Source organism: Zootoca vivipara, chromosome 9, assembly GCF_965207765.1.
Source record: "Zootoca vivipara chromosome 9, rZooViv2.hap1.1, whole genome shotgun sequence".
Classification (NCBI taxonomy): domain Eukaryota; kingdom Metazoa; phylum Chordata; class Lepidosauria; order Squamata; family Lacertidae; genus Zootoca; species Zootoca vivipara.
The window spans coordinates 70,309,306-70,322,130 of record NC_142592.1 but is presented as its reverse complement, the minus strand read 5'-3'; the positions used below and the strand labels follow the sequence as shown (position 1 = coordinate 70,322,130).

General features: G+C 46.8%; 1 protein-coding gene across 1 annotated transcript; it reads right to left on the bottom strand.

Annotated features, from left to right (window-relative positions):
- Positions 1-4,025: 4,025 nt before the first annotated feature.
- Positions 4,026-8,193, bottom strand: LOC118091323 (olfactory receptor 5V1-like). Its single transcript, XM_060279448.2, has one exon. The coding sequence runs from the start codon at positions 7,775-7,777 to the stop codon at positions 6,821-6,823; it is 957 nt and encodes a 318-aa protein (XP_060135431.1). The 5' UTR covers positions 7,778-8,193; the 3' UTR covers positions 4,026-6,820.
- Between the last annotated feature and the right edge of the window lie 4,632 nt (positions 8,194-12,825).

The window sequence follows — 12,825 nt, the reverse complement described above, 5'->3', positions numbered from 1 at the left end:
CTTTAGCTTTTCTGACTTTGTCTCTACACGTGCTGGCTATATGTTTGAATTCCTCTCTGGAGATTTCCCCCCTTTTCCATTTTTTGTACATATCCCTTTTAAATCTTAACTCAGTCAAAAGTTCTTTAGATAGCCAGCCTGGCTTCTTTAGGCACCTTCCATGTTTCCGTCTCATTGGTATTGCCTGAAGTTGTGCTTTTAATATCTCCCTTTTAACAAACTCCCAACCATCATGAACTCCCTTCCCTTTTAGTATTACTGTCCATGGGATTTCACCCAGCGTTTCCCTAAGTTTTCTGAAGTCGGCTTTCTTAAAGTCTAGAATTTGGACCTTAGTATGCTTGGTTGCTCCTTTCCGCTGGATAATAAACTCCAGAAGAGCATGGTCACTCCCACCTAATGATCCTGCCACTTCTACCCCACTAACCAAGTCATCACTATTGGTTAGGACCAGATCTAAAATGGCTGATCCTCTTGTTGCTTCTCCCACTTTCTGGACAATGAAGTTGTCTGCAAGGCCAGTGAGGAATCTGTTCGACCTTATGCTCTTGGCTGAGTTTGACATCCAACAAATATCAGGATAGTTGAAATCCCCCATTACTACTATCTCACTTCCTTTGGAATGCTTGGCCATCTGTTCCAGGAAGGCATCATCTGTGTCCTCAGTTTGGCTTGGGGATCTATAGTAAACTCCCACAATGAGATCACTGTTGTTTTTCTCTCCCTTAATTTTGACCCAGATACTCTCAATTTGGCTTTGAAGTTTTAAATCCTGGATCTCTTCACAGGTATACATATCCCTAACATATAAAGCTACTCCTCCTCCTTTCCTGTTTGGTCTATTTCTCTTAAATAGATTGTATCCCTCTATTACTACATTCCAGTCATGAGACTCATCCCACCAGGTTTCAGTGATGCCTATTATGTCATATTTAGTTTGCTGTACCAAGAGCTCAAGTTCATCTTGTTTATTTCCCATGCTCTGTGCATTAGTATACAGACATTGAAGACCGTTGATCATTCCCCCATGTCTCTTATTTAAGGATATTTTCGTCCCACCACTAGGTCTGCATGCTGCTTGCTCCATTTGGTCCATTTATGAGGAACGGCTTAGGGAGCTGGGTATGTTTAGCCTGGAGAAGAGAAGGTTAAGGGGTGATATGATAGCCATGTTCAAATATATAAAAGGATGTCATATAGAGGAGGGAGAAAGATTGTTTCCTGTTGCTCCAGAGAAGCGGACACGGAGCAATGGATTCAAACTGCAAGAAAGAAGATTCCACCTCAACATTAGGAAGAACTTCCTGACAGTAAGAGCTGTTCGGCAGTGGAATTTGCTACCAAGGAGTGTGGTGGAGTCTCCTTCTTTGGAGGTCTTTAAGCAGAGACTTGACAGCCATATGTAAAGAATGCTTTGATGGTGTTTCCTGCTTGGCAGGGGGTTGGATTGGATGGCTCTTGTGGTCTCTTTCAACCCATGGGGGGGGATAATATAATATATTAATATTTCACATAACAGTCTATTGGAGGGGAGGGGGAAACCAGCCATATACACAGGAGGAAACAACGCTGACAACAAGCAAATAATAAACTAAGTAGCACTCTGACCCACTAAGAAGCAAATAAACCTCCATCTCCCCCAATTCCAATAATCATTCACATCAAACTAATGGTTTTTCACCTTGATCTGCCCCACCCAATAGTCTTGTGTCAAGGCCAGCTGTTACAAATCAGTGGTGGGTGGGTTAGGGTCCTCCAGGGATGGTCGGGTGTCTCTCCTCTCCCTTCAGGGGGGAAGAGTGGCAACCCTGCTTGGGTGAATCGTGGGTGCTGTTGGAGACATCCTCAACAGGCTGGTGGCTGTGACATTTCCTCTCCACTCCCAGAATTCTCATCTCTAGTCTTCAGGACCTGCCTTGGTCAGGAAAGGAAGCTGGAGAGGAACCTGGAATGAGAAGCAAGACAAGCAAGATGATGTTTTCTCCTCTGCTTTGGAAGAGGCAACGTAATCAACCTTTTGTTCTGCTTTGAGGATGGGATGTTGTGTTTAGACTGTTCTGACTAGGGCTGAAGACATGATCATAGAATTGTGGAGTTGCAAAGGACCCCAAAGGTCGCCCCGAGGAACAGTTGAGGGAGCTGGGTGTCTGTGTCCTGGGGAACAGAGATGGGGGGGTCTGAGAGCCTTCTCCAAACATCTAAACATGAAAGGTGAAGCGAGCTTGTTTTCTGCTGCTCCAAGGGGAGGATCCACATTACAGTAAGCCCACAATTTATGGGCATATAACTTGTGTGTACTAGGCTTCATGCACATGACCAAGAATTATGTGGAAAGGAGGGGGGAGGGTCCCAGGGAACAAAATGACTTTGGCAATCCCACTAGCAATTGGACGCAGTGTGTTTTGCCTATATGCGATTTTGGCTTCCGGTGCAATTCCCAGACTGTTACCCCCCCATAGGCTCTGGGCTTACTGTACAAGAAAGGAGATTCCAATTAAACATTAGGAAGAATTATTTGACAGTAGGAGCTGTTCAGTAGTGGAAGGGACTCTCTCAGAGGGTGGTGGACGCTGCTTTCTTGGAGGTTTTTAAGCAGAGGTTGGATGGCCCTCTGTGAGGGATTCTTTAGCTGAGATGGTTGCATTGCAAGAGGTTGGACTAGATGACGTTTGGAGGTCCCTTCCCTGATGCTGTGACACTTCTAGTTGGAATAGATGGGAAATCAGGTGGAAGCAGCAAGATGATCTCTGGAGATGAGGTGCCTGCTGAACTAGGGCTTGTTCGCCTCCACTTCTATTCTGCTTCTATATTTGCAGATAAAGCAAATGTTTCAGAGACCAGAGCACAGGTCTGGCTCAGTATAAGGGAGCTGCTTCATATAGTCTTCTATGTTCCACAGCTACTATGTTATGGTATGGAGACGGTAACTCCATGGTAGTTTCTCTCTTCTGTAACCTCCCATTCCAAGGAAAGTAAACTGTTTGTGAACATTGGGGTCCATGGGGTCACGAAGAGTCGGACACGACTAAACGACTAAACAACAACAGTGGACATTGCACTCCAAAATATCTCACTGCTCAGGGATTGGAATGTGAAGCACAGAATTATAGACTCTTTTGTGCATTGGAAAGCGTGGATTGGGTAAGACTTGGGGGAGGGGAGGTGGGGGGGGGAGAAATCTCTTGCTGTGCCAGCCCCATATATATTGTCCTATAAATGAATTTACTATTTGTTGCATTTATAACCCACCTTTTTGCAAATTTCAGAGGCTAGCCGAATTCTTGTTCTCGTATCATTTCAGGAAGTGTGAATGGGGCAGATTTGCGTTCAAATGCAGACCAGACTGAATTGCTTCCCTATCCTGAGTCCTCCCTGTGCCCTGTAAAGCTACTCACCTGGAGGCCCCACCACTGGGAGCTCAGTGAGGCTGGGCATTTGCTCCTGCCCCCGTCAGGATGCTCAGCTTCAGGTCGTCCTTCCCCTTCAACCTCGGGCTTCTCCTGTACCAGCCTTTCCCTGCTCCAGCTTCACGGGGCCAGAGCACGCTGGCATCCGAGTGGCAAGAGAGGGCCTGGCATCGGGGCTCTTGAAGGCAGATCCCTGCTTCACAGGTGAGACACGGAAGAGACTGGTGGCTCCCTCTGCAGTCTGCATTGCATCCAACCAGCAGAGTCTGGGCAGGGAGAGAGGAGTTATACCCAGGATGGACCCAAGGGATGCTCTCGTGGCAACTGCAACATGCAAGTTAACAAGGAGGGTTGGGGAAGGAAATCCACTCTCCCCGGTGGGGGGGGGGGCGGGCGAGTTTCTGGGAGCCAAGAGGAATGAGAGTCCCAGGGGAGGCATTGCTCAATGGCTAGATGTTTATTTACACACTTGTGGTATTTCTACCCCACCTTTTAATGCAAACATGAAAGCCAAGAATAATCCAAAGAGGAGTCCAATGTATAGTTAGTCGATCAAAAACTTAAACCCATTGCAGGATTCCCCAAAAAATAGACCAGAGGCAATTGTGTTTCATCCAGAAGAGCTTTACTTAGATTTATTAAGTTTGAACCCTGAGACCTTTCCAAATGATTTTATTTTTTCCAGTGCTTTGGGAATATTCTCTAATTGATAACAAAGTTTTATAAAAGTTTGCTGAATATTTACAGATAAATTGTAAACAGATAAGAACATTGGCAGGATTTTTGTAATAACCAGCAATTTTATAAGAGTATATATTTAAAGTAGATGAATAAACTAGCAAATTAAGTTAATTAGGATATGCAGAAGGTATTAGAAATAGATTGAAGGAACCACAGAAAGAGGGGGAAGGAAGTCAAGCTTTGAAATGTTAAAATGATTGTAACATTTGTGAAATGTATAAACCTGAAAAGCATAAATAAAATTTAAAAAACAAACAAACACGCAAACAACAAACACATTTAAAACGGGGCTGAAATCCAAACTAGTGGACACTCATGGTAAAGACCCATTTATCCATCTGCCAGAACAAAAATGTCTTAGTTTTATCCCCTGGAAAGTGCAGATAATGGGCTCCTATCTTGACAGCAATGCTGTTCCACAGAACAGGGGCAGCCACACTACAAGCCCTTCTCCTCTGAGTTCCTGGTCTTAGGTCTCCCAAAGCTTGTTTCTGCTTCTTTGACATCACTGCTGTGGCCCATGCTGTGAAAAGAAACAGGCCTATGAAAATAGGAGAACACGTAAGGAGATTGGCATATATTGGCTCCTACAGAGCCAATCGTTCATGAAGAACCATTCAGTATAAATAAATAGAGCAATCTACAGTTTAGAGTCTCTGGTTGGAATAATGAGTTTTAACGGGTCTCACCAGTTGCCTGCAGTTCTCTGAATATGGGAACTATAGGCACTTGTGGTGGACATGCCTAAAGGTGGCATATTTGGGGGAACAAGTGCTTAATGACATAAGGGAAATTACCCATCAGCTTGTCAGCAAGTCTTCAGAACTTGTGTTACTCAATCAGTATTTAAATGGGACTCAGGACTTGTTGATAAACCACTAACTGGATTTCTCTTTGTGGTTGCGGGTTTGGTTATAGCCAAATTCTGGAAGGACTTAAAAGGTGAAAACTTGAATCTTTGGAGTATGGCCCTGGTGGATAACCTGACTCACAAAGTAAGACCGGCAGGAGGAACAATTTACAAAGACATCTTTGCGGAAGAATGGTGAAGCTTCATTTCATTCACAAATTCTCCAGAAAACCAAAGACCAGTTCCTGAGATTTATCCTAACTTGCAGATCACTTAATAGGAACATGCTTTGTTGATTAGTTGTGGTGTTTGTACAGAAACATAGGTTTTCATAACATTTTTTATGGGGGGGTGTCTACGTGGAAATAATACAAACGTGTTTATAAATTTGACCGAAATGGAGTCTACAGGAAGTGGGTTTTTCCTGTGGTCTTGGAGGATTACCTTGAGCTCACTAAGGGCAATGGGGGGGGGGTCAGAGGAAAGCAGAGATTCACCCTTGCCAAAGTCCACCTCTCACTTTCTCTTTGTGGAAGCGTAGTCCTTCTTCTGCCCCCCAAGAACCTTCCTCAGGGCTTCCTTCACCTCCTTGTTGCGGAGGCTGTAAATGAGGGGGTTCAGCATAGGGGTGATGATGCAGTAGAGTGTGGAAACCAGGGTGTCTATCTCCAAGGAGTAGCCTGCGCTGGGGCAGTTGTAGTTCACGTTGGCCATGCCGGTGACAACAATCATGTGAGCAGCACATGTGGAGAAGGCCTTGCGCCTACCCGTAATCGAGTGGATCTGCAAGATAGCGGAGAGAATGTAGACTTACGAGAAAAGGATGAGCAAGAAGGGACTCAGGCCCATGAAGTAAAAGGATGTCATATAGAGGAGGGAGAAAGGTTGTTTTCTGCTGACTTCCGGTCTGCCGCCATTGTTGTTCGGCGGGGAAACCATGGTCTCCGAGGTCCCTAGTGCCGCCGAGAAGGGGGGGGAGCCGCACGAGGGCTGTGCCCCCCGGAAAACTCCCAGATCGAGCCTTCTGGGGACATGGGCACCCAGCTGTGCTCCCTGAAGTCCCGCTCGCTGCCCGGTAAGCCCCCTTTTTGGAGCTCCGAGAGCAGGACAGAGTGGGATGGAGCCTTGGGTCGTTTTGCTTCCTCGGTGGTGTGCAGCTCCGAGCCAAAGACTACAGAGCGATGGATACCTTCAAAAAATCGAATTGGACTGTGAATAAATTTTGTAATTGATTGAAAGAATAATTTGTCCAAGGGAGGGGAATTAAATAAGGAAACGGAGATCATTCCCCCCCTACCGAGATAGCTGTGTCACAACTAGCTCGCCTTCAGCTGCTACGTTTGAAGGAAGCTTTAGAAATTTCTTAAAAATTCATAGAATCATAGAGTTGGAAGAGACCACAAGGGCCATCCAGTCCAACCCCCTGCCAAGCAGGAAACACCATCAAAGCATTCTTGACATATGCCTGTCGAGCCTCTGCTTAAAGACCTCCAAATAAGGAGACTCCACCACACTCCTTGGTAGCAAATTCCACTGCCAAATGAGATCAGATTACTCTGACATGACCTATTTTTTTACTTAATAGGAACATGCTTTGCTGATTAGTTGTGGTGTTTGTACAGAAACATACTGTAGGTTTTCATAACATATATTTTTTTGGGGGGGTCTCCGTGGAAATAATACAAACGTGTTTATAAATTTGACCGAAATGGAGTACAGGAAGTGGGTTTCTCTGTGGTCTTGGAGGATTACCTTGAGCTCACTAAGGGCAATGGGGGGTGTAAGAGGAGAGCAGAGCTGCCCCCTTGCCAAAGTCTACCTCTCACTTTCTCTGTGTAGAAGCGTAGTCCTTCTTCTGCCCCCCAAGAACCTTCCTGAGAGCTTCCTTCACCTCCTTGTTGCGGAGGCTGTAGATGAGGGGGTTCAGCATAGGGGTGATGATGCAGTAGAGTGTAGAAACCAGGGTGTCTATCTCCAAGGAGTAGCCTGCGCTCGGACGGTTGTAGTTCACGTTGGCCATCCCAAAGTAGACGGTGACAACGATCATGTGAGCAGCGCACGTGGAGAAGGCCTTGCGCCTGCCCGTATTCGAGCGGATCTGCAAGATGGCGGAGAGGATGTAGATATACGAGAGGAGGATGAGCAAGAAGGGACTCAGGCCCATGAAGATGCTGGCCAAATGGAGGGTGATCTCATTGACGTAGGTGTCGCTGCAGGCAATCTTTAGGATAGGCGGGACATCGCAGAAGATGTGGTCGATCTGGTTGGCCCCACAGAAGGACAAGTGGGTGGCCAGAGTGGTGTGGATGGCCGAGTCCAGGAAGCCCCAGATCCAAGAAGCGATGGCCAGCGGGATTCGCACCTGGCTGCTCATCAGGCTGCTGTAATGCAGAGGCTGGCAAATGGCGGCATAGCGATCGTAGGCCATGACGGCCAGCAGGGCGCACTCAGACCCCGCAAAGGTCATCAGGAAGAACATCTGGGCCATGCACTGGTTGTAGGATATGGTGTGCCTCTGACGCAGAAAGTTGGTCAGGATCTTGGGAACAGTGACAGTTGAGTAGCAGACATCCATGCAGGATAAATGGCTGAGGAAGAAGTACATGGGGCTGTGAAGGCGGGTATCCAGCTGGATCAAGGTGACTATCGTGGTGTTTCCAAGAACGGTGACCAAGTAAATTGCTAGGAACACGACAAAGAGGTAAATCTGGCCATGTGGGACGCCTGAGAAACCCAGGAAGATGAACTCCTCCACCTGGGTCTGATTCCTGACCTCCATGGGAAAGCGAATCTGTGTAGAGAAGGAGAAACAAGGAGTGTGGAAGCAACAGAATGGAGGTTCCTCGCTCGCAAAGAGGTAGGGATTGTGTGCCACCTCTTGCACTTGCTCTTACCACCGCAATTATTTTGTATTTCTGGGATTTCTTATACATCCATCACCAGGAGGCCCTAGGAGAGGTAAAAATACAACATGGATGGTCACCTCCCAACGTCTAATGGAGAAAAGCAAGGTTGTAAATACGACCCCCTTGTTACAACAGATCCATTGCCTAGCTCTCTGTTTCTGGGCACATTCCAAAGTGCTGGTAATCCTATATAATAAAGTCCCTGTGTCTCTGCGTCCAGTCCCTGTGTCCCTGTGTCCGTGCTAATGCGCATGTGCCCCACGGACACAGGGACTGGACGAAGAGGCAGGACGTACACACACACACGCTCTCCCCCCCTCAACCCTCTGCCTCCTGTTCCCCTGCGGCGGCAGCCCAAGATGGCAGCATCAGGCTCCGGGGCCGCGGCGGTGGGAGCCCGGTCCGGCTCCCCCCGCCGCTGCCATGGGCCGCGGCCCCAGAGCCCAATGCCGCCATCTTGGTCCGCCGCCGCCTCCTCCTGACAACCCTACCTGGCCCGTGGGAGGAGCAGCAGGGCCGCGGGCTTCCCTCCCTCTCTGCGCTCGGCCACGGGACACGACGGGAGAGCGCTTTGTTTAAATGTGTTCCCGGCATGCCCCGCAGCCAAGCACAGAAAGGGAGGGAAGGCCGCTGCCCCGTCGCACCTCTAGCGCCCGTTTTCTTAACGGGCTGAATGAGACTAGTGGTTCATAAACCCCCAAATATCTTAGCCCTAGACTATCTGCAGTGTCCCATATGAACCTGCCCAGGCTCTGTGATCTTTGGGGGATGCCCTTTTCTCGGTCAGACACACCTGGTGGGGACATGGATAATGTGGCATAGTCCAAAGTTAGTGAAAGTACAACCAGTGCAGTCCCGCAACCCACCTCACAACCCCACACTTCCCAGGGATGTCCTGCTGGTCCCGAATGTGAAGATCATGCAATCCTTGTTTACCCCACATATGCAACAATGCAGTTGATGCCCAGCGCCAGGGAAAACATAGAAGGCGGTCACGTCACACAAAGCATAGATATATCCCTCTGTCAATAACATGCACGCTACTTGAGCGAAACCTCCTTTCGGAAAAGCCCAAAGACATAGGAGACATCTGCCGCAAGCTCCACTGGGCTGGCAGGCAACAATAGCTTGAATCTGCAGGAATAGCTCAGTGGCTCCTTCCTTCCTCCTCCTCCTCCTCCTCCTCCTCCTCCTCCTCCTCCTCCTCCTCCTCCTCCTCCTCCGTCGTACATAAGAATCTAAGAAGAGCCTGCTGGATGAAGCCAAGGGCCCATCCAGTCCAGCATGCTGTCTTCACAGTGGCCCACCAAAATCCAAGCAGAATAGCAACACCCCACTTCTTGTGGTTTCCAGCAACTGAGATTCAACAGCATGGCTGCCTCTGACTTTGGAGGCAGAACATAGCCATGGTGGCCAAGAGCCCTCTCCTCCGTTGATTGGACAAGGATTTTGAAAAGCTGGGAGGTGTGCAGAGGAGGGCGAACAAGACGATCAAGGCTCTGGAAACTGAGCCATATGTGGTACTGTTTAGGGCAGTGTTTCCCAACCTTGTGCCTCCAGATGTTTTCGGACTACAATTCCCATCATTCCTGACCACTGGTCTTGCTAGCTAGGGATGATGGGAGTTGTAGTCCCAAAACATCTGGAGGCACAAGGTTGGGAAACACTGGTTTAGGGCAGTGATGGCGAACCTGTATTCTGCTCTGGTCAGACCTCACCTGGAGTACTGTGTCCAGTTCTGGGCACCACAGTTCAAGAAGGATACTGACAAGCTGGAACGTGTCCAGAAGAGGGCAACCAAAATGGTCAAAGGCCTGGAAACGATGCCTTATGAGGAACGGCTTAGGGAGCTGGGTATGTTTAGCCTGGAGAAGAGAAGGTTAAGGGGTGATATGACAGCCATGTTCAAATATATCAAAGGATGTCATATAGAGGAGGGTGAAAGGTTGTTTTCTGCTGCTCCAGAGAAGCGGACACGGAGCAATGGATTCAAACTACAAGAAAGAAGATTCCACCTAAACATCAGGAAGAACTTCCTGACAGTAAGAGCTGTTCAACAGTGGAATTTGCTGCCAAGGAGTGTGGTGGAGTCTCCTTCTTTGGAGGTCTTTAAGCAGAGGCTTGACAGCCATCTGTCAAGAATGCTTTGATGGTGTTTCCTGCTCGGCAGGGGGTTGGACTGGATGGCCCTTGGGGTCTCTTCCAACTCTATGATTCTATGACACGCGTGTCAGATGTGACACGCAGAGCCCTCACTGCTGGCACATGCCCCATTGGCCCATTCGCACTGTTGTTGTTGTTTCACCCCCCCCCATTTGTTCTCCTTGTCTCCTCTACGCTGTTAAAACCCAGATCCTTTTTTGTTGCTGCTGCTGCTGGTAGCCAGAGGTTGTTTTTTTAACCCTTTCTGTGCTGTTTTTTTCTGACGCTTTGGCAGACTATGATTGGGTGTAACAGCGTTTTTAACCCGTTCTGTGCTGGTTTTTTGGCGCTTTGGCAGACTATGTCGGTGCTGCGTGTTAGTTCCAGCGAAAGTATTTTTCGTCATTTATTTTTGTTCTCTTTCCCCCCAAAAAGCAAAGCAAATTTTGCACCCCCCCAAAAAACCTCCAAAGGTTAGCAGCTCCCCCCAAAAAGCTCAACAACAAATAAGGGGTTCTTTTTGTTTGGTTAGGTTTGGTTAAAGAATTAGTTTTTGATTTATTAAATACAGTTATATATTACAATTATACATTTTTGTTATTTAAACTATAAATATTGTGAAATTATGGGTTTTTCTCGAAGTGACACCCCCCCCCCCGAGTTATGCTCGGGTTTTTTGGCAAATTTTGACACACCAAGCTTAAAAGGTTGCCCATCACTGGTTTAGGGAGTTGGGGGTGTTTAGCCAGGAGGAGAGGTGCTATGAAACCCATCTTCAAATATCTGAAGAGGCGTCTCGTGGAGGATGGAGCAAACTTGTTTACACCTGCTCCAGAAGAACCAATGGATTCAAATAGCAAGAAAGAAAATTCCAACTAAATATGAGGAAGAATCTTTGGACAGTATGAGCTGCGTGAGAGTGGAATGGACTCTCTCAGAATAATGAGAATAAAAATGAGAATAATAATAATGTTCTTTTTACTTATACCCCGCCCATCTGGCTGGGCCTCCCCAGTCACTCTGGGCGGCCCCCAACAGAATGCTGTATTAAAAACACAATAAAACTTCAAAATTTCCCTAACTTCAGATGTCTTCTAAAAGTCAGGTAGTGGTTTATTTCCTTGACATCTGAAGGGAGGGCATTCCACAGGGCGGGCACCACCACCAAGAAGGCCCTCTGCCTGTTTCTCTGTAACCTCACTTCTTGTGAGGGAACTGCCAGAAGCCCCTCGGAGCTGGACCTCACTGTCCAGGCTGAACGATGGGGGTGGAGACGCTCCTTCAGGTCAACTGGGTTGAGGCTGTTTAGGGCTTTCAAGGTCAGCACCAACACTTTGAATTGTGCCCGGAAATGTCCTGGGAGCTAATGTAGGTCTTTCAGGACCAATGTTATGTGGTCTCGGCGACCGCTCCCAATCACCAGTCTGGTTGCTGCATTGAGATGGTGGTGGACTCTCCTTTGTTGGAGATTTTTCAACAGAGGTTGGCCGTGGACATTTTAGCTGTGATTCCTGTATTTCAGGGGGTTGGACTAGATGACCCTTGGGTCCCTTCCAACCCTACAATCTTCTTCCACATCAGCCTGCTTGCTCCCTTAGAGCTGCTGGAAGAGAGGGAATTCTTCCTCATGTTTGAGGCATTTGAAGCAGAACTTGGCAGGATGTGAGAGATTCTCTGCAATCACACCTCGTTTGCGGAATATCTTGCACATAAGAGTCACTCATTGCAACCCCCTTATTCTTTTCATAGCTTAACATCTATTTATGTCAGCAAGGATTTGCCTAGGCAGGTGAAAGCTCTTATGCTGGAGAACCCTCCTTTGAGCTGTTTTCATCTATTGCACTTGTCTGTACTGTTTTAGCTTACATTTTGTTATTGTTGCCTGTTTGGAATGTGGAATGAATGGGGGACTGGACTGGACACAATTTTAGAAAAGAAAGAATAACGAATTGCATAAAGCAAACTATGTACAAAACTTTTGGAACTGCTCTCAAATGCATATATTTTTGGAAACTTGTTGAGGCTAGTATTTCTGATATGTTAGGACATCATATCCCATTAGAAGCCAAAATATTTCTACTGTGTCACTCCAGGATGTTACCCCAGAAAATGATCGAGAAATAGTAATCAGCATTATAACTGCTGCAGAGATTGTGATAGCTAAAAATGAGTGGCATGAGAACGGTTTGGGGAAAAACCTAGCATATAGTAAAAACGATTAAATTAACATATTATAAAATAATACATATAAATCAACCTAATAGTTTTTTGGGGAAATTGATATGTTTTGTAATGTTTCTAAATAGTAAGTTTACTGATAAAAGCCTCATGCTGCTTTAAACCTCTTTTAATGGTATGAATATTTCTTTATGGATATTTTTGTTTGATTTACTGGATCTAATTTTTTTTTTTAAAAAAGAGGAAGTAGTCAAATAATGTTTCTGTTATTTGCAGAAACAAAGAAGATGTTATTTGCAATGAACAATACATTTACCGTGTCACAACTAGAGGCAGAGGTAAGAAAAATGTGGACTGGAAAATGTTCAGATGCAGTATATACTAAGGCAGGGTCTCCAGCTGTTTTGGGACTACAACTCCCATCATCCCTAGCTAACAGGACCAGTGGTCAGGGATGATGGGAGTTGTAGTCACAAAACATCTGGAGGGTGCCAAATGGGCGAAGGCCATCTCCAGACTGCTGTTGTTTTACAGGAGGGATTAAAGCACAGACCCTGAATTTAGATCTGTGCAAATAAAGTGGATTAAAGCACTCGGTTGC

Excerpts from the sequence above, each read along its gene's own strand:
- LOC118091323 (XM_060279448.2), bottom strand. The coding sequence starts at position 7,777 with ATGGAGGTCAGGAATCAGACCCAGGTGGAGGAGTTCATCTTCCTGGGT.